The 13486-nt window shown below is 32.0% G+C and overlaps 2 protein-coding genes across 2 annotated transcripts; both read right to left on the reverse strand.

The window, feature by feature from the left end:
• Positions 1 to 296: 296 nt before the first annotated feature.
• LOC112422736 (uncharacterized) lies at positions 297 to 4812 on the reverse strand. The gene is made up of 3 exons (XM_024786354.1): positions 4497 to 4812; positions 3781 to 4105; positions 297 to 402 (listed from the first exon to the last, which is right to left on the reverse strand). The coding sequence occupies exons 1-3, from the start codon at positions 4810 to 4812 to the stop codon at positions 297 to 299; spliced, it is 747 nt and encodes a 248-aa protein (XP_024642122.1).
• Positions 4813 to 5883: 1071 nt separating this feature from the next.
• LOC112422737 (glutathione S-transferase T3-like) lies at positions 5884 to 6402 on the reverse strand. The gene has a single exon (XM_024786355.1). The coding sequence runs from the start codon at positions 6400 to 6402 to the stop codon at positions 5884 to 5886; it is 519 nt and encodes a 172-aa protein (XP_024642123.1).
• Positions 6403 to 13486: the final 7084 nt, after the last annotated feature.

Raw genomic sequence — 13486 nt, forward strand, 5'->3', positions numbered from 1 at the left:
TACTAATATTAGACCAACAAAATAGGCTTCTGTCTAGTCCGAAACATATACTAAATACAATAATGTTTGGATCAACAAAAATTATTGTCTTTGATTAAACGAATCATCAAATACATCAACTTTTTTCTCACTTTGGAGAGGCTATTTCGATAACCCTAAGTTGACTAAAATCTCTTTAACTATTCTCATCTCTTTTTTTCAAAATTAATCATACTTTCAAAATATCTAAAATATCGCAAATGAGCCAACAATACAAACGGACCCATACTGAACTGTCCCACATTTTTTGTTTATACCTAAGTTGGTCCCATATACTTGAAGTGAAACTTCAAATGTCCCACTTCCACATGCTCAACAACACAATCCGATGAACAATTATCTTGCAAATAGGAGACATCAAACCTAAAGAGAACCATCACAAATTTAATTGAACAAACTTTCATACAAGTTGGAAGGTTAGGTAACAACACAAATCGTGGCCTACACACCAAGTTATTCACAATCCCTGTAATACTTTTTTTGGACAAATCTAGCTTTTATTTTCTTATTTATACAAGCAACTTGATATTTTTTTCTTTGATTCTTTATTTATGTTTTTAGTAAAACAAAATATTAGATCAAGTTATTTTATGAACACAATTAAGGAGACCAATGAATCGAGATATTTTTAGGATTCATTGAAATGATTGACATCTTTCAAAAAATATTTTTCATATACACTAGGCAAAAATTGAACTAATATGACAAACATCAAGCGCAAGATGAGCCCGGCGTGCGAAGAACAAGTATAGTAAGGGATTCGGCGTTACAAGATTCGAGTAAAATTGGAGAAAAAAAAACCCAGAAACAACTCACAACACTAAACTTGTGCCAAGACTTCGGTTGAAAAAAATTTTGTTTCAAAATATGAAGAATCTGATTTCGATCCAACAGTCATTGAAGCGCGCTTGCGTATATTTGGAAGATTTAGTGAGTATTTGGCAATCGAAATTCTATTACCTAGATATTTGAGGTGAGTTCGATTCACTCAAGACTCCATCTATTTCATGGGCAAGGTTCCCTCTCCAACTTCAGCCCATGTGTTCATGATTCACCCACCATGCCTTGTTTTACTTTATGTCTTCAAGGTGGAACTGCAAGCACCCACTCCATAAAGTTTATAAATTATCTTATAAATTGATGAATGCAAAACATTTATGCTTAAATCTCTCCACCAATATAGATAGTATGAGATGTACTTAGATGTATGTGCAAAAGTTTAACATCCAAAACATGCACAAATAAATTTATTAAGATATGGTCTTTTCAAACTTGTATTAAGAATCAGACAAAATTATATTAAATAATAGAAAATATATAATTTAAAATACCCTTTACGAAAAATTATTTAATAGAAATGAAATAAATCCCTAGAAATTAAAAAATTACACTATAGACATTGAAATTGTTCTAAAAACTATTAGAAAATAAAGTTATCTAAATAGGAATAAAATTGAAATTATATACATCTTATACGTACTAATGAATCTATATACTTTTTGAAAGAAATTAATTATACTACTACAATAGAGTATGTGTCCTCGTGAGCTTAGCTCAGCTGGTAGACACAATACATAATATATGCAAGGTTCGAGGTTCAAATCCCAACTAAAAAAAAGAGTACTACCTCCGTCCCTAAATATATGAACCTTTTGCCAAAATTGCGGAGATTAAGAAAGTTGGTTGTAGTATTAAATTTGTATATAATTACTATTGTTTTTACAATTTTATCCTTAAGAGAGAGTTAATTTATATTTTCAATATAATATTTATTGTTGATTGAAGAAAAAAATGCAAAATAAATAAGGATATGTTGGTAAAGAAATAATTAATGTACTTGAAAATACCAAAAGAGTCTTATAAAAATGGACAAATTATTTTTTCAAAAGGATCTTATAATTAGGGTATGTTGCATGTGATGTGAGACTAAAAAATCTCACAAAAAATATCACAACTGGGACAAACTTGCCGACCATTGTCCATCAATTAGTTATTATGATATTTAATTCTTTAGACGTCTCAATTATTATTGTCATCAAAGTCAAATCATTAGTTAATTTTAATGCTAATTTCATTTTTATTTAAAATAAGGACATTTTGTAGTTAGAAATTATTCCATGACACACTAAAACTAAAAATATTGTAACCACAAACGTGTCTCCATTTTCCATGCATCGATCTCTGAATATTAGAAAAATCTAACAGGGGTGAGATGATGATTTAAAATTAAAAAATATAATAGAACAGATAATGAAGCAAGAAATATTTAAAGGGTTGACAAAGAAAGGTGAAAGATGGAATAAATTGTTATTAACGGCGAAAGAGACACATATACTCAACCTTTCTTTAGTGAACTTGAATGCTAAATTAAGTGTACTAGTCACCGGTGTAAACTTTATGATTTGAAGTTACTTAGGTACATTAAAGTGGTCTGCTTAATGCATTTATTATTGAGAAAAAGGTTGAGAGAGAATTCAAGATTTAATTCATTTTATTAATCCAAGTAAGTTATATTAAAACATTATCCATCACTAAATTATCAAAAATTTGATTTCTGCATTAACAATTTTAGGTTATCAAGAATCATTTTCTTCATAAACCAAAGGGATATCACAAAGCTACGAAATACATACACTAATTTGATTAGGTTTATCGCGGTGTCGGACACACGTTGATGTACAACACTGACACAACACCAACACTTATGATTACACTAATTTATATTGCTTTTATAAATTATTGATTTCGATGTATCGATCTCCATATCATGTCTGATGTGTTTGTGTTCACGAGTAGACCACATATGTTTATCTAAGAACGAAAGGTAGACTATATTTTTGCTAGTCCTAATCATTATTAATTTTTTGTGATGTCCATAGATCAAATTCCAAACCTTGCATATTTTATGCATTGTCTATACCAGTTGAGCTATGCTCACGAGGACGCTAGCCCTAATTATCTAACTATCGGTAAAAGCTTATAACCACCTCTAATTATCATATGAGTTGGCACGTGCCTACATGGCAGAATGTTGCGTTGGCAATAGATGTGAATTGTTATTTTCTGAAACGGTTGTTTCCCTCCATAACTCCACATCAATTCTCAACACTCCGTATCATTTTCTCAACACTCCACATTATTTTCTCTCTCTTAATTCAACACCCATTCAACTTTTACCTCTCCAATGGTTTTTTCATTCAACACTCTACCCCACCACCTTTTATTTCTTATTCCTATTTAATTTTATAATTTTGTTTTTATAATTACATAAAATTACAATTGTCGATTATAATTAAATTAAAATAAAGAAACACTTAACAATTTTTTTTTTTTTGTAAAAACAAAATTTATTTAAATAATTTATTTTTATTTTCTTAACTTAAAATGCAATACAACAAACTAAGCACTCGACACACAAATAGCTTAAAATGTAAGACAACAAACAAGCACACAACACACAAGTAATTTATTTAGTACGATACAAATCATCTTCAATCACGAAACATTCCAAACTTTGTCCATATGCGCTTCACAATATCTGCTTGCAATTCGTGATGAACATTTGGATCACGCAACTCGGATCTAGCACGCACATGATTTGCAAAAGTGGGTAACACCTCGGTCGAGTATGGCTGCGGTGTACTAGATCCACTTCCCTCAAATTGCTCAAAATCTTTCCAACGTTGAGCATATGTATTTCGTTCATCCTCAACAATCATATTATGTAATATGATGCATGACCTCATGATGATACCCAAATCGGCTATGTCCCACAAGCAAGCTGGTTCACTGATGATTTTAAATCGAGCTCGAAGCACTCCAAAAGCACGTTCGATGTCCTTCCGACATGCCTCCTGATGTTTTGCAAATAACTTACCAGGTTCACTTTGAGGAAGTCTAATCGATTTGACGAAAGTTGGATAAGAAGGGTAGATACCCTCAGCTAGATAGTATGCCATACTATAGGGACGTTGATTCACAAAGAAATTCACCCTTGGAGCATTTCCCTGTTCCACATCATCAAACACCGGTGACCGGTCTAGAACATTGATATCGTTCAACGTTCCTGGACATCCAAAAAAAGCATGTCAGATCCATAGATCATGAGATGCAACTGCTTCAAGAATAACTGAGGTGGTTCCCTTATCCCCCTCTGGTAAATTGACCTTCCCATGTTTTAGGACAATTTTTCCACTCCCAATGCATGCAATCAATACTCCCGATCATCCTTAGGAACCCCCGCATTTCACTAACATGTAGTATTCTTTGAAGGTAATCTTGGGTTGGTGCTCTCAGGTACACTCGCTCATACAATCGTATGATTCCTTTACAGAATCTACGTAAGCACTCCAATGCTGTAGTACCTCATATTTTGATGTATTCATGGACCGCATCTGCTGCTAAACCATATGCTAACATTCGCATTGCTTTGGTACATTTTGCTAAGGGTGATATACCTTCTTTGTTGGCGGCATCAACTCGCTGGGTGAAGTAGTTATCACTACTTGAAAGGTCTCCAACGATTCGAAGGAAAACGTACTTTTGCATCCGGTACCGACGACGAAACATTGCATCGTCATATGTAGGCTCATTGGCAAAGTAGTCGTCAATGAGTCTTTGGTTTGCCGCTGCATGATCTCTATTTAAATATTTTCTACTATGAGATCCACTACCTTCCTCTATTTTTTTTCGACGCTGAATAAATCGGTTGACGATATAAGTGTCTTCAATATCACATTTTTGTTTGTAGGCTTCGATATCAAAAGTATCCATTGTGATATTGGAAGTAGATATGAATGAGATTTGTGATATTGGAAGTATATATGAATGAGATTTGTGTGGTGGACCCAGACGGATTCGAAATAAGTTATTGTATTGTATTAAAGTAAACAGTGGGGATAATTATTAAAGTCACGAATAATATAATTTTATTAAAAATTGGGCACACATTCCATTGAATGGAGGAAGACCTTCAAATAGTATGTGAAATAAAAGTCACGGATAATTGGTAAAGCAAACACTAGGGACTAGACAACACTGACAATTATTAAAGCAAACACTGGGGACTAGACAACACTGACAATTACTAAAGCAAACACTGGGGACTAGACAACACTGATAATTATTAAAGCAAACACTGGGGACTAGAGAACACTGATAATTATTAAAGCAAACTGTGAGGATAATTATTAAAGTCACGGATAATATGATTTTATTAAACAGTGGGCACACATTCCAACGAATGGAGGAAGACCTTCAAATAGTGTTTGAAATAAAAGTCACGGATAATTGGTAAAGCAAACACTAGGGACTAAACAACACTGACAATTATTAAAGCAAACACTGGGGATTAGACAACACTGATAATTATTAAAGTAAACACTTGGGACTAGACACTTGGGACTAGACAACACTGATAATTTTGACTGAATACAAACAAATATTTGATTAAAATTAATTTTCAAACAGCTCACGCTCCAACTTTCCCAACAGCTCTTTCTTCCGGTCATCGAGATGCTCTTCGGAACTTAACTTTAGATACATTTTCATTTTCTTAGCTTTAGTCTTTTCTTGCATCAACTTATTTTTCTTTTGTTTCACCAAGGTTAACTTTTTCAATTGTTCAATCTCTTGCTCCTTTAATTCTTTGAATTGAACCCACTCCTTTTCCACCTTCTCCAAGGTCTTGCTTTTCTTTTTACCTTCTTTTTTAGCTGCCTCCCTACCCATTGGACGAGCACTAGATCCTACAGAGTCCTCGTGAGATCTCTTAAATCCACTATTTCCTGAGCCAACATTTCCTCCTACTTGACTACCATAACGTTGTTGATCACGGAGAGCGTGTCATTTTTTCTTTAAAGTAAATTGAACATTCTTCCCACATGCATATAATTCCTGGGCTTTTGCCAAAACATCATCTTCCGACCAACCGCTTCCTTGAAAATGCTTAGCGCCATCATAAGCACCAACCCATTTATTTATTAATTTGCTCATATAATTAAAACGGTTGCGGCATGCAACTACATCGCGCGGAGAATCGAATGAGCAATTCTCATTACAATACTCAGCAATTTTACCCCAATATGCTTCACTTGTCTGGTTTCTCCTGATAACACTGCATGTTCCATATTTTATCCACCCACTAATTAGCACCAAATTTTGTTCAGTGTTCCATAATGGTTGCTGGTTTTTCTTGCTCTTAGGAGTTGTATCCTTTGAAATTGGAGTGACTTCATTAGCTCTTATCATTCCACCACGATTTATTTGTGATGAGAATTCAGGATATTCACCAACACTCTGAAAATTTCCATTCACCATTGGCATATAACCATTAAATGGGGGTGTTTGAGATGGATATCCCATCATAGATCTATAATATGGGTGATTGAAATTTGAGGCAAAACCAAAATTAGGCATGTTTTGAGGATGTTGGTTGGGGAATTGATTTGGATTTTGAGGATGTTGGCTGGGAAATTGATTTGGGTGTTGATAATTGTTGGGATTTTGGTAGCTAAATGGATAATCAGAAGAATTTTGGGCGTTGAATTGATTGTTATTGGGATCCATTTCACTAAATAATTTCTAAAACTTCAAAAGAAAAGCTAATAGAAAGTTAATAATAAGATTAAGAGAGTGAAAAACTTGGTTTTTTTTTTCTGTGTCCAAATCAAATGATCCAAGTATCTATTTATAGAGAAAAAAAAATCACGAATTTTGGTAAAAAAAATAACAATATTTTCAATGAAATAATTGAGTCCAAAATATTAAGATGATAAAAATTCAAGCAGCCAATCGAAACACGCCACATGTCCTATCTTTATCCATTTCTCTTTCTCTCTCCGCGTGCACAGTTCCCAGGGCGCGTGCATCTCACGCGCCATTTTCGCCCAACCGCTTTGCGCCACGTGGCCTGATCAGAGAGTCTTCAACTAGTTTAATGGATTCATCCACATCATCTTTCCACTCACTTTCAATACCCACGTACAATGGTTCCAACATGTTGAAGCTTCCATTCAACTATCCATTGCACTTGGTCTAAGATGAGGTTCGTTAGATACACAAGTGGCTGAACTTAACCATCAATGTGAACATCAAAGAAGTTCAAGGTAAAAGTAAACAAAATATTTAGGCTTGTTTTTTTGTATAGAAATTTTTATAAAGTTCTAAACGTGTCTTCAAGAAAACATTTTTACCAATAAGAGTCACTAAGACTATGTGCAAGAAATTTTTCAAAGACTAAAACAACAATAAAAATTAAATACATAATAGACTTAAAAAGACCCTATTTTGTAGATCTAAAAACATTTTAACCCAAGTAATTATTAATATACAATTGTCCTCTATAAGATTTGAACTCTTTTCCTAGAGGTTACAAGTACATGTAGAAAAATGGTTAAACAGGATGCAAATCCAATTTATGTGTTTGTTTTTGTTATGAAGTGATACATTATTGATCCTTTCAAGATAATTTTTCTGACATGTCTTTCTCTTTGTGCTCTAATTAAGTTTTCACAAATACACGAATTTAAGAATGATTTAAACTAATTGATAGCATTTTTTTAAAATTATCATATAATTAGGGACGGAGGTAGTAATAATTATTATCGATGTTCGAGTCATCGATGCCTTGTAAAAATTCAACGAATATCATTATTATGAGAGAGTTACAACATGTTAATGACACCCCGTTGGAAGAGGCGTTCCTCATAATATATGACTAAATTATTTTGAGCAAGTAATTTTATCAACCCGTATTAGTAGAATAAGAAATCACAGTCACTTTGGGATTTATTTTCGTCATAAAAAACAATAGACCAAATATAATAAAGAATCCGAAAAAAAATGACATCATCAATGACCTCTATAGTATCAGCCATTTGAAAATGATGCAAAAATTTAAGAATTTTTTTTTTTCTTTTTTTCTTAATAACAATTTTTGTCTCCTAACTTTCACGAAGTTGCGATTTTCATCCACTAAGAAAAAATTACAAAACCGTCTCTTAAATTATGCAACTATTGCAGTTTTGGCCCCCTAAGGCAAAAAAAAAAAAAAAACACGTGGCACCTCAATTAGGATGCCACGTCAGCGTAGACCGAGCCAAAACTGTCAGAGGTGCAAAACTTAGGGGACGGTTTTGTAGTTTTTTTTAGGGGATCAAAATCGCAACTTTAGAAAAGTTAATAGGTCAAAACTGCTATTAAGCCTTTTTTTTACGATGGATCCAATGAGACAAAATTGCAATCGTTCAGATTTTTTTTTTTTTGACAAATAATCGTTCACAAAGTTAAGAGAATACAAAAATGTTTGAAATTTTATGTGTACATAAAGCTTTATTTTTGTTTAAAATGTTTGAATAACATAGGATAACAAAGCTTTACGTGTACATATAGACATACACAAATGATAGAGAACCGATGAAGGACCAACTTTACAATTTATTGCAAGCTCAAATTTGTGCAAATGGATAAAAATTAGAGCTCTTGTTAAAGATGATTTTGGAAGAAGGGACCACTTAGGTAAACGGAGCTAAAGTTATGGGACCAAATTGAGACGGTTTAAAGTTAAGGGACCAAAATGAAATTCAAAATTAAGTTAAGGGACCAAAGCATGTATTAAGCCTATATTTTATTCTATATATCAATTGAAAATATATTAATTACAAATAAAAAACTTAATACAAGAAGTAAAAAATAATAAATTGCATGAAAAAAAAAAATCCAAGAGCATAGAATGAGATTGTGAGAGTTCTTTTTAAGCTTTATCAGAGATTATGTGTTTGAATTTGCTGTTAAAATTTTTAAAGGAGATTGTTTCTACCTAATGCATTCCTACCCGGCTCGAATGTTTAGTTACTAATTTTTATTTTATTCTTCTTGTAGGTCCTAAAATACTTTCATGCATGCGGTTTATGTTCCTTCTAAAGTCAAATTTATTTAATTAACCTTACACTCTTCAATTTTTTAATTAATTTTCGTAAAAATGTTTAGAAGATCATAAAATTTCATTTACTAATATTGTAATCTCTTAATATGACATGAATTAAACATGAATTTTTTAAATCTCAAAAGTTTAAGATAAAAGTATACAAAATCAGCAATTAGAAATCAAATTTTAAGCTTGTTTTTTGTGTAGATTTTTTTTTATAATGTTCTAAACATATATGTAGTTAAATAATTAATTAATACATTTTTACGATAACTGAGGGATTTATACTACGTGCAGGAATTTTTTTGGTGACTAAAAAGAATAAAAATAAAATACATAATATACTTTTTTTTTTTTTAAGAAAAATACATAACATACTTAATGGGCTATATGTTGTAGGTTATAAAAACATATTTAACCAATAAAATTATCAATAAAAGAAAACTAATTCTCAATTTACAACTATAATATATGAGATTTGAACTATTTACCAAGATGTTACAAATACAAGAAGAAAATAGTTAAACGGAATGAACATCCAAGATACATTTTTGCTTTTGTTATGAAGAGGTACGTTGTGGATCCTTTCAAGATGATTTTGGTTATCTTTCTTTCTTTTTGAGCTCTTGTTTTGTGCTCTAAATAAGCATTCATTGATGGTATTTCCTCTCTAAGATGATCCAATGCTTGATTCACCAATGTCCTATCATATATGCAGAAATATCACAAAAGTGAGAGGAACAACACAATAATGAGATGTCGTTGGAAAAGGTGACCCAAGTACTACAAGCACATATTTTATAATAAGTAGTTTTAACAACCTATATTTAATCAAAGAAATTACACTTGTATTAAGATTTTTGTTAATCTTTGTCATAATGAACAATAGACCCAATAAAATAAAGAAGATGAACAAATATGACATCATTAATGACTTCCATTGTATCATCCCTGTAAAAATGATGCAAAAATTCAGGAGTTTTTCTCCCATGGCAATGGATCCAGCGCGAGACAAAATGGCAATGCTTTAGATGATTAAGAAACAAAAACAAAAAAAATTGTTTGAAATTAGGAATGATAGATAATAAAGAAGCTTTATATGTACATAGACAAATGACACGGAATTAGTGAAGCAACAATCTCACAATTTTTAAAGGTTTGAAGAAATTGGATTTGTCATTATAAGTGATGTCAAAGATGAGAATAAACTCATATATTTATAACGAGTTTAAAGTTATCTTTTTTTTGATAGAGAAAAGAATACGTGTTGGTGAGGTGTCTCAATAGATAAGAATTTGTGTATTATGTATAATAAAGTTTGTAATTTCAGTCTAAAAGATAATTTTAAATGACTAATTTTAAATAAATAGAAAGTTTCAATTAATATTGTACATTAATATTATATTTTTATTTATTTTATCCTCTATACTAAGAATGTGATCATATCTTAAATTTTTTGGTCATATCTTTTAGTGGTATAAATTTTAATATGGTCAAAGCATAAACTTTTTGGTACATCTTTAATTAGTATAAAATTATGTTTATATTTTATCTATATGCTTATTAAAATATATTATTTAATTGTTTTATTAATTACTTGACAAAGACCAAATAACACTTGAATGAGATGGTAAATGTAACGCCTGTTTTGATTTATTTAATTATTTAATTGAGTCTAAAATTTATTAAGAAGAGTTTAAAATATATTTATTTGATTATGTGATTTATTAAGTGACTTATGTTGTTATTTAATAGATTAAGATTTGAAAATAGAAATAAGATTGAGTTGAGAGTTTGTTATGAGATTTTAGAGAGTTTTGGGGGAGGAAGAGAAATAAGATAAAATAGAAAAAAAAGGGTTATAAATAGGAGAAACCTAATTTAGAAAAAACATAACGTACGATCAATTTTGGAGAAAAGGGAGAAAAAGCCGAGAGGAGGGAGAAGACCTAGGAGTGCTGCGATTTTCATCTATAAGGTAAGGGTGGGACTAACATTCAATCTTCTTAAGCCTATGATTCTGAAATTGGATTTAACATGTAGTTTTGGGAATTTGGGAAATTAGGGTTAGAGGTTGTAATTCGTTGATTAGATGTTGGAGACCCGTTGAATTAATGAAGAAATAGTGTTCATACCTTAGATTGTTCATAGTACAATGATTAGAACCAGTTTTGGGTTTGGGTTGATGAAAACTGGAATTTTCGCTTGAAGATTCGGTGTCTAAACGTTTTGCAAATAAGTGATTATGTGAGGTTTTGGAAACCGATTTTTGGGTGGTTTAAACTTGAATTTTTCTATAGATTATGATAGGGCTAAGTGTCAGGAGCGTTTAGGCGAAAACGGCATCGAAAACGGGTTAACGGTTTGGTTTTTATGAGCGAAAACGTGAAGGTTGAAAATCTGAAGTCGTCTGTCGAATCTGGAAAAATCGTGCCACGATGGGAGACCAACGTGCCACGATTTTGTCATCCAAGAAACCCTAAAAATGCAATTTTCTTCACTCCAAATGCTTCCAAACTTCTTCCTAAGTGTAGGGACTTTATCCTAACCATCTAGAGATGTTTTTTAGGAAAGAAATAACCTTGTATAAAGGGTCTAATGAGTTGTTGAGAGTTGAACCTTAGGGTAGTTATGAATATTAATTATAATATTAATGATGATCTGTGAAGCTGATTTATGATGATTTGATGTTGTTTATAATGTGATATAATTGTATATGCATTACTTGAATTATATGTGATTATTTGAGATGTTGTTTACTTACGTGCGATATTATTATATCATGATGTTTTGCATACTGCCTACGTTGCTGATCATTAACTAACTAAGCTGCATGAGTCGGTCCAAGTTGTTGAAGATGTTGATGTTCCAAATTATTGGACTATTATAAGAGGTTGTCGAATTAAGACGTTTAAGAAGTCGAGTCCATGCATTAGCAAATAGCGATTGGGGCTTGATGCTCCGGAAGTATAATAATACTCAAATAGCGATAGGGGCTTGATGCTCCGTATTGGTACCACATGCATATAAGAGGTCTAAGTTGCATAGTCGAGTTGGAGTCGCATCGTCGAGTCAAGGATGTTTATGTTGATAAGTTGTGAAGTTGTAATTGTTTATACAAACTATGATTGAAGTGCTAAATGATATATTACTATTTATAATGAATATTAAGATGATTTGATGTTGATTTAATATAATTGCTGAATTATATGCTTAATATTATTGTTTTGTGAAATCTCACCCCTTCTGCTTGGAAATGTTGCTCTTTGTAACACCCCGTTTTCCCAATATACAAATTTCTTAAACAATTATCAGAGTAAAAACCATAAACGGGATATCACATAGAAACGTAATCCAAAAACAGTTAAATAATAATTTAACCTTCACAATATCTTTAACATAGCAGCGGAATATTTAATTCAAAAATCATAAATCAGTTTGGCACGTAGGCCCCATCAAAATAGTTCATATTCCATAACATAATAAAAATAACATATTATCCACGTAAGAGAATGAAGCATGTTATAGCATATAACCCCATCCCGTTACGTATCAGAGCGACCTAGACGACACAGTGAAGGCAAGGCCAACTCACGAAGCAACTGCACACTAAGCACGATCACCTGCAAGTTACCCATACGAAGGGCAACATTTTCAAGCAGAAGGGGTGAGATTTCATAATAAAATAACATTAATCAATGTAATTGCGAATCATAAATTAACATCAATCATTCCATTATTAACTTTGCATAAATGCTAAACAGTTATCACGTAATCATATATCCAATTCATTATGAACAACGAAACATAATCAAATAACACTTATCACATAATCACATATTCATTCATTATCAACAAGGCATCTTAATCATGACAATGTGACAATGCTCCTAGACTCCTTATATGCATGTGGTACCAATCGTCATCATAAGTATTAATATACTTTAATCGTGCGGAGGACAAAGCTCCTATAAAACGTGCGGAGGACAAAGCTCCTAATTTTCGTGGTGAGGACTAAGCTCAATGATATGCTATGCATGGACACATATGAACAAAACATCATAATCATCGTAATCATGTGCATTCAATAACTTGATGCAGAACGTCATCATTTTCATTATATTCATATATAAACATTGCATACTCAGTTAAATAACAGCAGCAGCATAGTCAAGTCACATAACAGCAAGGAGATATCAATATATCAACAACAATTTACTAGAATCATAATCATTTCAATTATATCTTACATATTGCATAATACCTTAATCATGCTCAAATAATATCAACTTAACTCAATAGCTTTACAGACTGCATTAAACGTTATCATAAGGTTTCATTACCAATTAGGGGTTCACTCTGGACCAAAAAGTGCGACACAGATCGCACAAACACATAATCAAGTTCATCCTGGTTGTACTCGCGAGGCGAGAGTACTTACTCGCCATGGCGAGAACCACTCAACTCACAAACTAAGCTTGTTCTGGGTTCCCTCTGATCCTACATTCATTCCTAATCAAT

This window comes from Medicago truncatula, chromosome 6, assembly GCF_003473485.1.
Source record: "Medicago truncatula cultivar Jemalong A17 chromosome 6, MtrunA17r5.0-ANR, whole genome shotgun sequence".
Lineage (NCBI taxonomy): Eukaryota > Viridiplantae > Streptophyta > Magnoliopsida > Fabales > Fabaceae > Medicago > Medicago truncatula.